The sequence below is a fragment of the Castor canadensis genome, chromosome 6, assembly GCF_047511655.1.
Source record: "Castor canadensis chromosome 6, mCasCan1.hap1v2, whole genome shotgun sequence".
NCBI lineage: Eukaryota > Metazoa > Chordata > Mammalia > Rodentia > Castoridae > Castor > Castor canadensis.
The window spans coordinates 22,634,520-22,648,331 of NC_133391.1; the positions used below are offsets into that span (position 1 = coordinate 22,634,520).

Sequence of the window (13,812 nt, forward strand, 5' to 3'; positions counted from 1 at the left end):
AACTGCCATGAAATCATAAGCCTCTATCCTTAACAAATGAATCAATGCGCAGTTCATTAAGCTGACAATCTTGGAGAGCAAATGGTCTGTTTTGGACATTTCTCATTGGTTGCATATTGTTCTTGTGATGAACTGAAATCTTCCTTTATTTCTTTCTAAACAATCAGTCTTAGGTCCACTCAAGTGCATATACAATAATCCCAATATTCTCCTTCTGTTTGGGTGTTCTTGGTTATTTCCATTCCAAATAAGCACGCAGCTAAGGTCTTCCTCACTACTCAGATCACTGTCAACACACAAATGCCATCGATAATACAGCTGATGTTTATAATTACTCTGTTTTTGCAGCTGCATAATCCTTTCTATTCTTCTTGGATACACAGTCAGAACTAGTCTTGTAGATTTAGACAATCCAGCAATGTTTATGGATTTGACATAGGAGAGTAGAAATATAGTGTATGTAAAATAAAAATTTATTGATGTCTTATTTTTGCATATTTAAGACTGGATTTAAATATTCCAAGCTTTACATTTCTATGACTTTTTTTTTACAATTTTTATTATCATATATTAGTTGAACAGGGGGTTTCATTGTGACATTTACATAATGTGCTTAAAATGTATCTTAATTAGAATCACCCATTTCCATTCTCCTTCATACTCTTCCTTCCTCTTCTTGGAACAATTTCAATAGGTTTCATTGCTCTGTTTTCATATACATAGATGCTCTTTAACACACTATTTTTAATGTGCATGTTAAATTTTAAAACCTTGTAACTCAGGGATTTGGTGGTCAATATTTATTTCTTTGGGAAACAAAGCCCACTTTATGGTATTTCCCAATTTCTACAAAATAAATGGTGATTAAAATCTCCTGCCATTGCCAGTTTCAAGCTACCAATGTAGGAGGAAATTTAACAATACTTTTTCATGAGCCAAGAAAAGCTGGCTCCAGCATACCATTAACCTTGGGTTAATGATGGAGAGAAGAAAATAATAAGAAAATGGTAAGTGGAAGAACGGATGAGAAGAAGAACTTGGGCTAGAAGAGAATTTGTAATCTCATTTCAACGTCAATTTGTAAAGGTTGCCCAGGATTCAGGGCTCAGACTGACTTGGCTTTTACTATTTCACCAATTTTCTTCACCTTGAAAATTTCTGTAAACACCTCGAGGTTTCAGCTATCTTTCTCTGGTTGCTGCTGTGTCGTTCTGATATTTGCTTCTCAGTGGTTCTCTAGTAGACTCCAGGACTTGTATTTGAAAGAGAACATGCTATCAAATAGTGAAGAACCCCAATTCACATTGGAAGCTACTACTATACTCATACTTCATTTATAAACATTTTGGTGAGTAGTATGTTTTCACTACATTAACTAAAAGGAACAGTCTTACTTTGATTGCCTGTAGAGAAATCCCTCCTGAAATCCTTCTTTAATTCATGTCTCCACCTAAGAATGGTTAATTTTAACCTGACTATAGTGCTTAAAGCAGTCTGTTGCAATTGTCTATAAACTTTCCAGTGTCAAGTAAATTCTTGGGAAAAATTGTCATTCTTAGAAAATAGAGACAACATTTTATCATCATGGTGCTTGGTACCATTTGTTGAATGAATGAACTAGTGAACAAATGAAATATTTATCCTTTAACTCTCACTGATAGTCTATACTATATAATTTAAAATGAGGGGTTTAGGGCCTAGATCAGCAGTAGGACACTTGCCTGGCATGTATGGAGGCCCTGGGTTTGATCTTCTGCACCACAAAAATTTAAAACTTTTTTCTGTCATACTGGGTTTCCAATTCAGTACCTTGTGCTTGCTAGGCAAGTGCTTTACCACTGGATCCGTGCCCCCAGCTCCTTTCTTTCCTTCCTTTCTTCCACACTTCCTTCCTTCCTTCCTCCTCCCCTCCCTCCTTCCCTTCCTTCCTTCCTTCTTTCCTCCCTTCCTTCCTTCCTTTTGGTTTTAGGGGTTTTTTTTGATAGGCTCTTATATTTTTTGCCTGGCCCACCCTGGACTGTGATCCCATTTCATCTGTTGCATAGCTGAGGTGACAAGCACATACCACCACACTCAGTTTTTTATTGGTTGAAATGGGGTCTTGCTAACTTTTTGCCTGGGCTGGCCTCAAACCCTTATCCTCCCAATGTCTGCCCTCCAAATAGCTGGAGTTACAGGTGTGAGCCATTGTATTTAGCCTAAAACATTTGTTAAATGAATAAAGACTAGTTGGTTTACAAGGGACATATTTTTAGGCTTTGATTTTTTTCTCTATGGTAAAAGCTACAAATCTAATCCTATTCAGTTTATTATGTGCTGAGGAAATACCAGTTTTGTAGGAACTTTCAAAAAAGAATTCAGCAAAGTTTAGCGCATAAGAAAGTTAAATCCAGATGATTTGGATACAATGTTTTATTTAGAAATACTTTTCTCTTTCACTGAGATTAATAATTCAAAGCTCATTATAAATGTGAAATACTTACCTGACATCTGTATGGTTCCACGTTGCCCATGGCTTGCCAAATTATCTGTTTGATGGTTTTCTTTATTTGTTTTGAGTGTGTGTGAAGATATTGAAATTTTCCTTTCTTTCTGTGGTATGTTTGGGTTTTTGGGTAGGAAAAAGAATGGTATGGAAGATAGAATGGATAATAGTCCAGACACAAGAAAACTGAGCCACCAAGCACCAACCCAACGAGAGTCAGTAGGAGTTATTCTAATAGTGCCTAGAAAAAATAAATAGAAAGAGTCAGCCAAAATCATTTTGAAATACAGTAAGTTCTGGGCAATATTGATAATTATTGCTCTCCTCCATAGATGAAGAAAACAAACTCTATATTCCATCAATTCTGATTCTAGTTTCTTTTTTTTCAAATTTTTCATCTTAGAAATTAAGATAAATCTATCAATTGATGACATCTCACAATCACTGTTTTTCAGGAATCAGTCATAATATTCTTGTCAAAATCTAAGATTGTGTACACTCAGTGACTTTTCTGATTAAGTGACTGGAGAACAAACAACACTAGATATTTAACTCTGAAAATGACTTAAAAACCATGGCAGAAATATGAATCTTCATTGTTATCTGAAAAACAACTATTGGTGCCATCTTATGAGGCCAAGAAAACACTAGCAATAAATTTAAAGAAGTTTTCAAGAAATTCTCAGAGACAATAGAAAGCACATCCCTCCCAAACTCCTGAATCTTCAACTCTCTTGACAATATAGAGGATGAAATTGGTGAAAAAAATAAACACAACGAAAATCTGAGTTTGAAAATAACCCAGAAAAGCTGGACTCTAAATGTTAGAAGTAATGTAACCACTTTATGTCAACTATATTTTCCTTTAAATTATGCATAAGAGTGATATGCTAATGCTATATATCGAGAGTAAATGAGCTATGTCACTTAGTATAAAATAAACAGTGTAAGCATTAAGAAAGCATTCATGAATATCAACAGGATGGCAGAATAAGAAGGAGCTGTAGATTCTCTTTCCAGCAACAAACAACACTGATTCAATAGCAAATAGAAAACCAGCCACATTGAAGCCATTAGGAAAATTAGAAACCTTATCTCACCATAATCCCCAGGTCACTAAGTGTTTTATGATCAGAAAAGCTAGCAATTTGAACTAAGGTATAGATATTTGTCACAGTTCTTCCCTTTGGCTCAACACAGAGTGAATAGGGAAGGGAAGATTTTGACTACACATCCAATGTTTCTGATTGTTTTCGGGTGCTACTCAAAGGACTGGCTCCTATCTCACCTATCTCAGACTACTGACAGGACCTGACAAATGTTAGACCCCTGCGGTTATAAAGAACAAATAGAGCAGGTTTAGGTAGTGTGTGACCAGTTACCACAGCTCTTGTAACCTGGCTCAGAGCAGAGTGAGCAGAAAAAAACCAACCGACCAACCAACACAAAATAAAAACCAGTATCCAAGCTTCTCCATGACTAGGGAAAGATTTGGATGACATATCTAACATTTCATCTTTTCTGGGTCTTACTCAAAACATTTGCTTTTGTCTTACCTATGTTGGGACCAGGCATATGCAAGACAAAAAGGGTAGTATGAGTTATCATAGAGGCACTTGCCATAGTCCCTCACTCCTGAGATTGTGAAAAGTGTGCAGGTGAAAAGCCCAAGTTCCTAGATTCTTCCTGGCGAGGGAAGGAGTTGGATGCCTTGAAAATGTTCAAAATAGTATGAGAGTTAATCAAGGACTGGTTTCTGCCTCACCTACCTAGGGCTGCTGATGAGCTCTTACATAATTCAAACAAAGACAGCTGTTTGGCAAAATGTGAAAAGATTTAAAGGGTTTATGGAGACTCTGACTGTATTGGCTGAAAAAGGTTTTCTCTTATAAGAGGCCATAGATCTACCATATGATACAGCAATCCCACTCCTTAGGGATATACTCAAAGGAATGTGACATAGGTTACTCCATAGGCACCTGCACACCCGTGCTTATTGTAACGTTATTCACAATAGCCAAGTTATGGAAACAGCCAAGATGCCCCATTACTGTGGAATGGATTAAGAAAATGTGGTATTTATACACAATGGAATTTTACTCAGTCATGAAGAAGAATGAAATCTTATCATTTGCAAGTAAATGGATGGAACTGGAGAACATCATCTTAAGTGAAGTTAGCCAGGCTCAGAAAGCCAAAAATCGTATGTTCTCCCTCATATGCAGACTTTAGACCTAAAACAAATGCAGTAATATTATTAGACATGGGTCACACGCTAAGGGGAAAACACATACAGGAGAAACAGGGAAAGGTAGGAAATCCAAAACTTGAAAGTGTTTGATGTGCCCACTGCAGAGGAGCTACTATAGTAACCTTAAAATGACAGAGGTCCATATGGGAAGGTGACTAGGGAGAAGTGAAGAGATCTGGTAAAGATGAATCAATTTGGGTTGTAATACACATGTGCATGGAAGCAATTCTAGGACTGTCTCTGTATAGCTATCCTTATCTCAAACTAGCAAAACCGCTATGTCTTTCTTATTGTCTCTTATGTCTTCTGTCTTCTCTTCAACAAAATTAGAGAAGAGGACAGAACAGGTTCTGCCTGGAAGTGAGGGGGTAGGAGGGAGAAGGAAGGGGCAGGGGTGGGGGGAGAAATGTCCCAAACAATGTATGCACATATGAATAGATGAATTTAAAAAAGAATTTAAATAAAAAAAAAAGACTTGGAGAGGTGGTATTTTCCCCTAGATACCAATAATAAAATTCAAAGAACACAAAGGAAAGAGGAACAAGATTAAAAAAAAAAACCAATATATTACCCCAGAAACCAACCTCAATAAAATAGTAATCTATTAATGATCTGAGAGAAAACTCAAAAGAACCGGAATAAAAATTCTCAAAAACACATAGGAGAAAAATACATAAACAAAGAAAATTCCAACCAAGAGAAAGATTTGTAAAGAACCAAACAAAAATCTTGAAACTTACGGGTACATAAATGAATGTAACTAAACTGAAAAGTTCAATAAAGGAATTTAATAATAGACTAGGTGAAGCAGAAGAAAGAAAAAATAAATCTTCTAAAGATAGGCCCTCATCATCAATAGCTATAGCAAGGTAGCAGGATATAAAATCAACATAGAAAAATCATTAGGATTTCTATACACTAACAATGAGCAAATTGAAAAAGAATGTATGAAAACAATTCCATTTACAATAGCCTCAAAAAAAATCAAATACCCAGGTGTAAACCTAACAAAAGATGTGAAAGACCTCTATAAGGAAAACTATACACTTCTGAAGAAAGAGATTGAGGAAGACTATAGAAAGTGAAAAGATCTCCCATGCTCATTGATTGGTAGAATCAACATAGTAAAATGTTGGTACTCCCAAAAGTAATCTACATGTTTAATGAAATTCCCATCAAAATTCCAATGACATTCATTAAAGAGATCGAAAAATCTACTGCAGGAGGTATCACAATACCTGACTTCAAACTATATTACAAAGCAATAACAATAAAAACAGCATGGTACTGGCACAAAAACAGACATGAAGACCAGTGGAACAGAATAGAGGACCCAGATATGAAGCCACACAACTATAACCAACTTGTCTTTGACAAAGGAGCTAAAAATATACGATGGAGAAATAGCAGCCTCTTCAACAAAAACTGCTGGGAAAACTGGTTAACAGTCTGCAAAAAACTGAAACTAGATCCATGTATATCACCCTATACCAAGATTAACTCAAAATGGATCAAGGATCTTCATATCAGACCACAAACTCTAAAGTTGATGCAGGAAAGAGTAGGAAATACTCTGGAGTTAGTAGGTATAGGTAAGAACTTTCTCAACGAAACCCCAGCAGCACAGCAACTAAGAGATAGCATAGATAAATGGGACCTCATAAAACTAAAAAGCTTCTGTTCATCAAAAGAAATGGTCTCTAAACTGAAGAGAACACCCGCAGAGTGGGAGAAAATATTTGCCAGCTATACATCAGACAAAGGACCGATAACCAGAATATATAGGGAACTTAAAAAACTAAATTCTCCCAAAACTAATGAACCAATAAAGAAATGGGCAAGTGAACTAAACAGAACTTTCTCAAAAGAAGAAATTCAAATGGCCAAAAAACACATGAAAAAATGCTCACCATCTCTAGCAATAAAGGAAATGCAAATTAAAACCACACTAAGATTCCACCTCACCCCTGTTAGAATAGCCATCATTAGCAACACCACCAACAACAGGTGTTGGTGAGGATGCAGGGAAAAAGGAACCCTCTTACACTGTTGGTGGGAATGTAAACTAGTACAACCACTCTGGAAAAAAATTTGGAGGCTACTTAAAAAGCTAGACATTGATCTACCATTTGATCCAGCAATACCACTCTTGGGGATATACCCAAAAGACTGTGACACAGGTTACTCCAGAGGCACCTGCTCACCCATGTTTATTGCAGCACTATTCACAATAGCCAAGTTATGGAAACAGCCAAGATGCCCCACCACTGACGAATGGATTAAGAAAATGTGGTATCGATACATAATGGAATTTTATGCAGTCATGAAGAAGAATGAAATGTTATCATTCGCTGGTAAATGGATGGAATTGGAGAACATCACTCTGAGTGAGGTTAGCCTGGCCCAAAAGACCAAAAATCATATGTTCTCCCTCATATGTGGACATTAGATCAAGGGCAAACACAACAAGGGGATTGGACTTTGAGCACATGATAAAAGCTTTAGCACACAAGGGAGGGATGAGGATAGGTAAGACACCTAAAAAATTAGTTAGCATTTGTTGCCCTTAATGCAGAGAAACTAAAGCAGATACCTTAAAAGCAGCTGAGGCCAATAGGAAAGGGGGACCAGGAACTAGAGAAAAGGTGAGATCAAAAAGAATTAACCTAGAAGGTAACACACACGCACAGGAAATTAATGTGAGTCAACTCCCTGTATAGCTATCCTTATCTCAACCAGCAAAAACCCTTGTTCCTTTCTATTATTGCTTATACTCTCTCTATAACAAAATTAGAAATAAGGGCAAAATAGTTTCTGCTGGGTATTGAGGGGGTGGGGGGAGAGGGAGGGGGTGGAGTGGGTGGTAAGGGAGGGGGTAGGGGCAGGGGGGAGAAATGACCCAAGCCTTATATGCACATATGAATATTAAAAGAAAAAAAAAAGAAGAGAATGAAAAACAGTTCAGAAAAAGTATAACACTTATTGGTATAGGTATGCTCACAAATACAGAATGCTATATTACTGTACTTTTTATTGGTAAATCTCTCTTAATTCTATTACAAAAGTTAAAAGGCAAAAGCTTTAAAATAGTATATCCATTGTGTTAATGAATTTATACTACAAACATGTAATTTGTGACCTCATTAATATGTAGTATATGGAGGAATAGTAAAATCATAATTTTTATATCCAGCTGAAGTTAAATTGCTATCAGCTTATGAAAGAATATTAATTTGTATGACATTTTATACTGGTCCCATGATAATCAGAAAAAGTTATATAACTTACAGAAAAGAATGTAGACAGATCAATAAAAATATCAACAAATTATACCGAAAAACAAAAGAGAGGAAAAGAGGGACAAAATTACTATGATACAGGAAAATAACAAAATGATATCAAGTAATCTCTGACTATCACTAATTATTCTCAATGTGAATGGATAAAAACTGCTAACAAAAAGACACAGAGTGGCTGAATAGATTTTGAAAGAGATATAACTACATGCTGTCTATAGAGAGTCATCTTAGATTTAAGGATACCTATGGGCTGAAAATGAAGGGTAGGAAAAGGCATTCAAAGCTCCCAAAGGGGAGCCTTGATCTTCAACAAGCGTTTCACAAGTGACCTACAGCAAAAGGATAGTTTCTTTAGCAAATGGTCCTGGGATAACTGCATATCCACATGCAAAAGAATAAAGCAGAACCCTTATCTTACATCATTCACACTCACAAAAATCAGCTCAAAAAGGGTTAAAAACTGAAATGTAAGATCTGAAACTGTAAAACTGTTTGAAGAAAACGATGGGTAAAAGCTTTATGGCATTGGTCTTAGCAATGATTTCATGACAATTTCACTAAAAACACAGGCAACAAAACAAAAGTAGAAAATTGGGATTTTATTAGGTTAAAAGCTTCTGAACTGCAAGGGAAACAATAAGATAAGTGAGAAAGCAACCTATAACTGGAGAAAATATTTGCAAGTCTTTATCTGATAAGGGTTTAACTCCCAAAATATACATGTAATTCCTACATTTCAATAGCAAAAGAACAAATAACCTGATTTTTAAAATGTGCTAAGGAGAGATCCAAAATGTCGGCCAAGGTGGAGAATCAGATCTCCTAAGCTCTGTGACTCTAGAAACCTCCTTGAGACACTGGACCCACACTTGGGTCTAGCCAAAATAATAACTGCTATCACATTAGATATAGATAAAATTCAAGGACTGATCCTTAAAGCAGCCTTTAATTGCACCTAACAGCCACGAAAATCCTGCCTGGCACAGCCTCTGACTCTGAAGTAATTGAACAAGAAAGGCAATTGGAGAACGGCTGACTGTCACCTGCAACCCCATTCCACTGACCTCCTATACCACCGAGAGAAGCCTGCAATCCATTCAGATGAGCCTGCTACGTCTTCCATCATGAAAGAAACTGCATAGTCCAGCTTAGTTTATGGGCACTGATTGCATCCCTCCAGAACAAAGCTTTTGTCCTAATAAACTTAGTGCCTGGTGGGGGAGGGGTGGCTCAGTCCCACCTCTCTTTACAAAGTTCTGGAGCAGACCTGCTAAGCCTGAGCACAACCTGTGGAAAACAACTCATTCAATGATCTCAGAGAAGCTAGCAGGGAGCTGAAACTAACTGCTATCCCAGAGAGGAACTATTGACCAAACAGCCTAAGCTACAGTTCCTAGGTTTGCCACAGTGGGTGGAAGGGGTTGCCACTGCTTTCACATCAGTTCTGTGTAGGACCACTTTGGAGAACCCACTTATCTAAACAACTGAACCTGACTGCCATCCCCAAGAGGAATCTGTACCTAAACATACTGAGTAGAAACTCCTCCCCCTTTAAACCTGCTTTGTAGAGAAGGGCACAACTGATTGCCACCCAACCTAACATATTATCCTAAGAAGGGGCAGGGACACAAAGAAAGTTCCTGCCTACAGGGACAGCATTCAGAATGAGAGCAGCAGTCTAAAACCTGAGGATAAGTAATCTGAAGGGTGTACCCAGTGTACTCATTGAGCACAGAGGAAAGCTACTCCTCTCTACAACAAGGAAGAAATTTTGACTTTAAATAATTTTTATGCTTATCTTTTTTTTCACTCTGTTGAGATTTTAATTTGCCTAGCCCTCTTATGCTACATTTTCTTTTCTCTCCTACCTCTTTTACTTTTTCTTTTTTCTTCCTCCTGAACTCTGCTTATCTTCCTCTCCTTCTTCGCCTCACTTTCCCCACACTGTCACTATCTCTTCTATAAAAACCACTCACCAAGTAGGTAATTTTTCCAACTTTATACTTTATTCCCATCCTTTCTATTCCTCTGCAATCTGTGACAATAGCATCTTCCTCCACAATGACTGGCATTATACACATGAAGGTCTTATTACCATGTAGCCCCCACACTGCACCTTCTATCCCTGTCCCCATCCACCTCCTAAATATGATAAACACATATAGCAAAATAGCAGAATACAACATAAATTTACAAAATCAAAGACCTTTCTATATATCAGCAATGAACAAACTAAGAAAGAATTTAGGAAAATAATTCCATTTCTAATAGTATAAAACAATAGCAATGAATAAACTTAACAAAGGAAGTGAAAGACCTCTACAGTAAAAACTATAAACCACTGAAGAAAGAAATTGAAGCAGGTTTCAGAATATGGAAAAATCTCCCTTGATCATGGATTGGCAGAATCAATATTATGGAAATATTTATACTACTAGAAGCAATTTATATATTCATTGCAATCCCCATTAAAATTCCATTGACGTTCATCACAGAGATAGAAAAATCAACCTTAAAGCTCATATGGAAGCAAGAAAAGACCTTGAATATCCAAGGCAATACTGAACAAAAAGAGCAATGCTGGAGGTATCACAATACATGATTTCAAACTACGTCACAGAATCATAGCGATAAAAATAGCACGATACTAGCACAAAAACAGACATGAAGACCAATGGAAGAGAATAGAAGACCCAGCTATGAATCCATTCATCTACACTTATCTGATTTTTGAAAAGTTTACCAAAACATATCATAGAGAAATGACAGCCTCTTCAATAAATGTTGCTGGGAAAACTGGATATCTGCATGCAGAAAATGGAAACTAGATCCATGTCTTTCACCCTGTATAAATATCAACTCAAAGTGAATTAAGGACCTTAATATGAGACCTGAAACTTTGAAACTAGTGCAGGAAAAGAGCAGGGAATACACTGAAATTAACAGGCATGTGCAATAACTTCATAAATAGAACTCAAATGACTCAGCGACCAAAAGAAAGGATTGGGAAATGGGACTACTTGAAACTACAGAGCTTCTGTACCACAAAAGAAATGGTCATTGGATTGAAGAGGCAGCCCACAGAAGGGGAGAAAAATCTTTGCCAGCTATACATCAGGCAAGGGATTAATTACCAGAATATACAGGAGCTCAAAAAAGTAAACTCCAAAGAATCAATGACCTAATGAAGAATGGGCAACTGAACTGAGCAGAACTTTCTCAAAGAAACAGTATAAATGGTCAAAAACAAGCAAACAAACAAACAAATCCCCAAACACATGAAGAAATGCTCACTATCCCTGACCATAAAGGAAATACAAATCAAAACCACATGAAGATTCTCCCTTACTCTTGTTAGAACACAAATAACAACATATGTTGGCAAGGATGTGGGAAAAAAGAACCCAGATAAATTGTTTGTGGAAATGTAAATTAGTATAACCACTATGGAAAACAGTATAGAGGCTCCTCAAAAAACTGAAAGTAGAACTACCATATGATCCAGCAATGCCTCTCCTAGGGTATACCCAAAGGAATGTAAGTCAGGTTACAATAAAGACACTTGCACAGCCATGTTTATTGCAGTATTATTCACAATAGCCAAACTTTGGAAACAACCAAGATGCCGCACAACTGAAGAACAGATTAAGAAAATGTGGTATTTTGTTGGAATTTTATTCAGCCATTAAGAAGAATGAAATTTTGTTGTTTGCAGGTAAATTGATGGAAGTGGAGAACACCATCTTAAGTGAAGTTAGCTAACAGTGGCATATTCTCTCTCCTATGTGAAATATTGACCTAATACAAACACAAGCAATTCATAAATATATATAAATACATACAGAACATGTACCCAAAAGTGGGACTGGTAAAGGAGACTAAGAGAGGAGGAAAAGGAAAGAAAAATAGTGAACATTAATCAAATACTTCACATCTGTGTAGCAACAAGAATGAACAAAATTCATTGAAAACTCTGGAACAACACAGGATGGGGGAAAGGGTGAGGAAGTGCAGTGGAGGGGTTTAGATTGACTTATGCACAATACATTTACAGGTATAATATCAAGGCAAAAATCACACTGAACAATGAACAGACACCTAAACATTGGACAAGAACGTAAAATAGGTCACACTAGGGGGAGGACACTAATGGGAGGGAGAGGGTAAATGAAGGAAGTAAAGAAGGTGAATATGGTTGATATACTTTCTATACAAGTAGGAATATGGAATATTCAACCTGTTGAAATTACTGTAAGAAGGGGTGTAAGGTAGAAAGGAGAATAATGGGGGGGATGAACCAATTAGGATTATAATACATATATATAGGGAAATGTCACAATGAAACTCCCTGTATAACCATCATAAACAAATAAAAATGACTTTTTTCTTTTTAAAAATGTCTTTTTTTTAGAAAAAAAAGAAAGACAGGAAGGTAAAACAAGTCCTGCCCAGAGGTTCGCACAAGTATGAGGGAGGAGGCAATAAGGAATGGGTGAAGGAGGGTAAATATACTCATGTGTGAAAATGGAACAATGAGACCTGTTGAAACTACTTAATAAAGGGGGTGAAGGAAGATTAAGGAGAATGATAGAGGAGGAGAATCAAACAAAGATATATTGTAAGCATTTCTGCAAATGTCACAATGTATCCTTACTGCAACTATAATATTCTAATAAATAAAATAAAATAAAAAGAACAAGAGCTCAAACAAGTGTTGGTAATGATGTGGAGAGACCTTTCTAACACTGTTCTTGGAATGCAAAATGGTACAACCACTATAAAACAAAACAGTATGACATTTCCTTGAAAAATTAGTGAAATACAATATGACCCAGAAATCCCACTTCTGGGTATGCCAAAAGAATTGAAATTAGGATCTCACAGAGATATTTCCACTTGTATGTTCATTGAGGTACTAGTCAAATAGCCTAGATGTAGAAACAGTCTAATGTCCACCAATGGATGAAGAAAATGTGGTGTGTGTGTACAATGGAGTGTTATTCAGTCCTTAAAAATGTGGTGTGTGTGTACAATGGAGTGTTATTCAGTCCTTAAAAACATATGTAGCGTACATGGACTTGGAGGCCATGATGCTAAGTGAAATAAACCAGTCAGAGAAGGCTTAATACTTGATTATTACAATTATATGAGATATTTAAAACAGCAAAATTCATAGAAGCAAAGAAAAGAATTGCAGTTGCTAGGAGTGTGGGGAGGGAATGTAGGGAGGTTTTAGTCAATGAGTATGAAGTTTCAATTAGGCAGAAAAGAAACCTCTGGTGACTTGGTGTACAACATTGTAACTGACGTCAACAGCATTGTACTGCCCTCTTAAAAATCTGTTAAAAAGGCAGAACTCATGTTAAGCGTTCTTACCACAATAAAATAAAAATAATAAATAGTAAAAACTGTATCTGCATGCACACACATCACAGAAATCTGCATCACAATTTAATGGTGCTATTATTCTTTCATGTATAAATATGTCATTAATATGAGAAAATAGTTTGACTTGATTTCAAACCATTTGGAAATAAATTATTTTCAAGTATGCACCTATCTGAGTTTACAATTGATTTACATGACCATATGGCTTTGCAATTAATCACTCAGACAGACTTAAGGAAATGATTGGTTAGATTACTGACATTATCTACATGCTAACTATTCTTATTCAACATCTTATTAGAATTGTCGTTTTGGTGATATTTTTCCTATTCTTTCACTGGCCTACATAGAAGAACACTAGGTCATAATCTAGCTAGACATGGCCCACC

At 36.5% G+C, this 13,812-nt stretch overlaps 1 protein-coding gene across 3 annotated transcripts in view; it reads right to left on the reverse strand.

Moving 5' to 3' along the window:
• Positions 1-13,812, reverse strand: part of LOC109682212 (solute carrier organic anion transporter family member 1B3) — a 67,855-nt gene that overhangs the window by 18,575 nt on the left and 35,468 nt on the right. For all 3 annotated transcript variants that reach the window (XM_074075918.1, XM_074075919.1, XM_020157335.2), the window contains one exon: positions 2,484-2,726. In XM_074075918.1, coding sequence (XP_073932019.1) covers positions 2,484-2,726 — 243 coding nt within the window. The remainder of the gene's footprint in view (positions 1-2,483; positions 2,727-13,812) is intronic.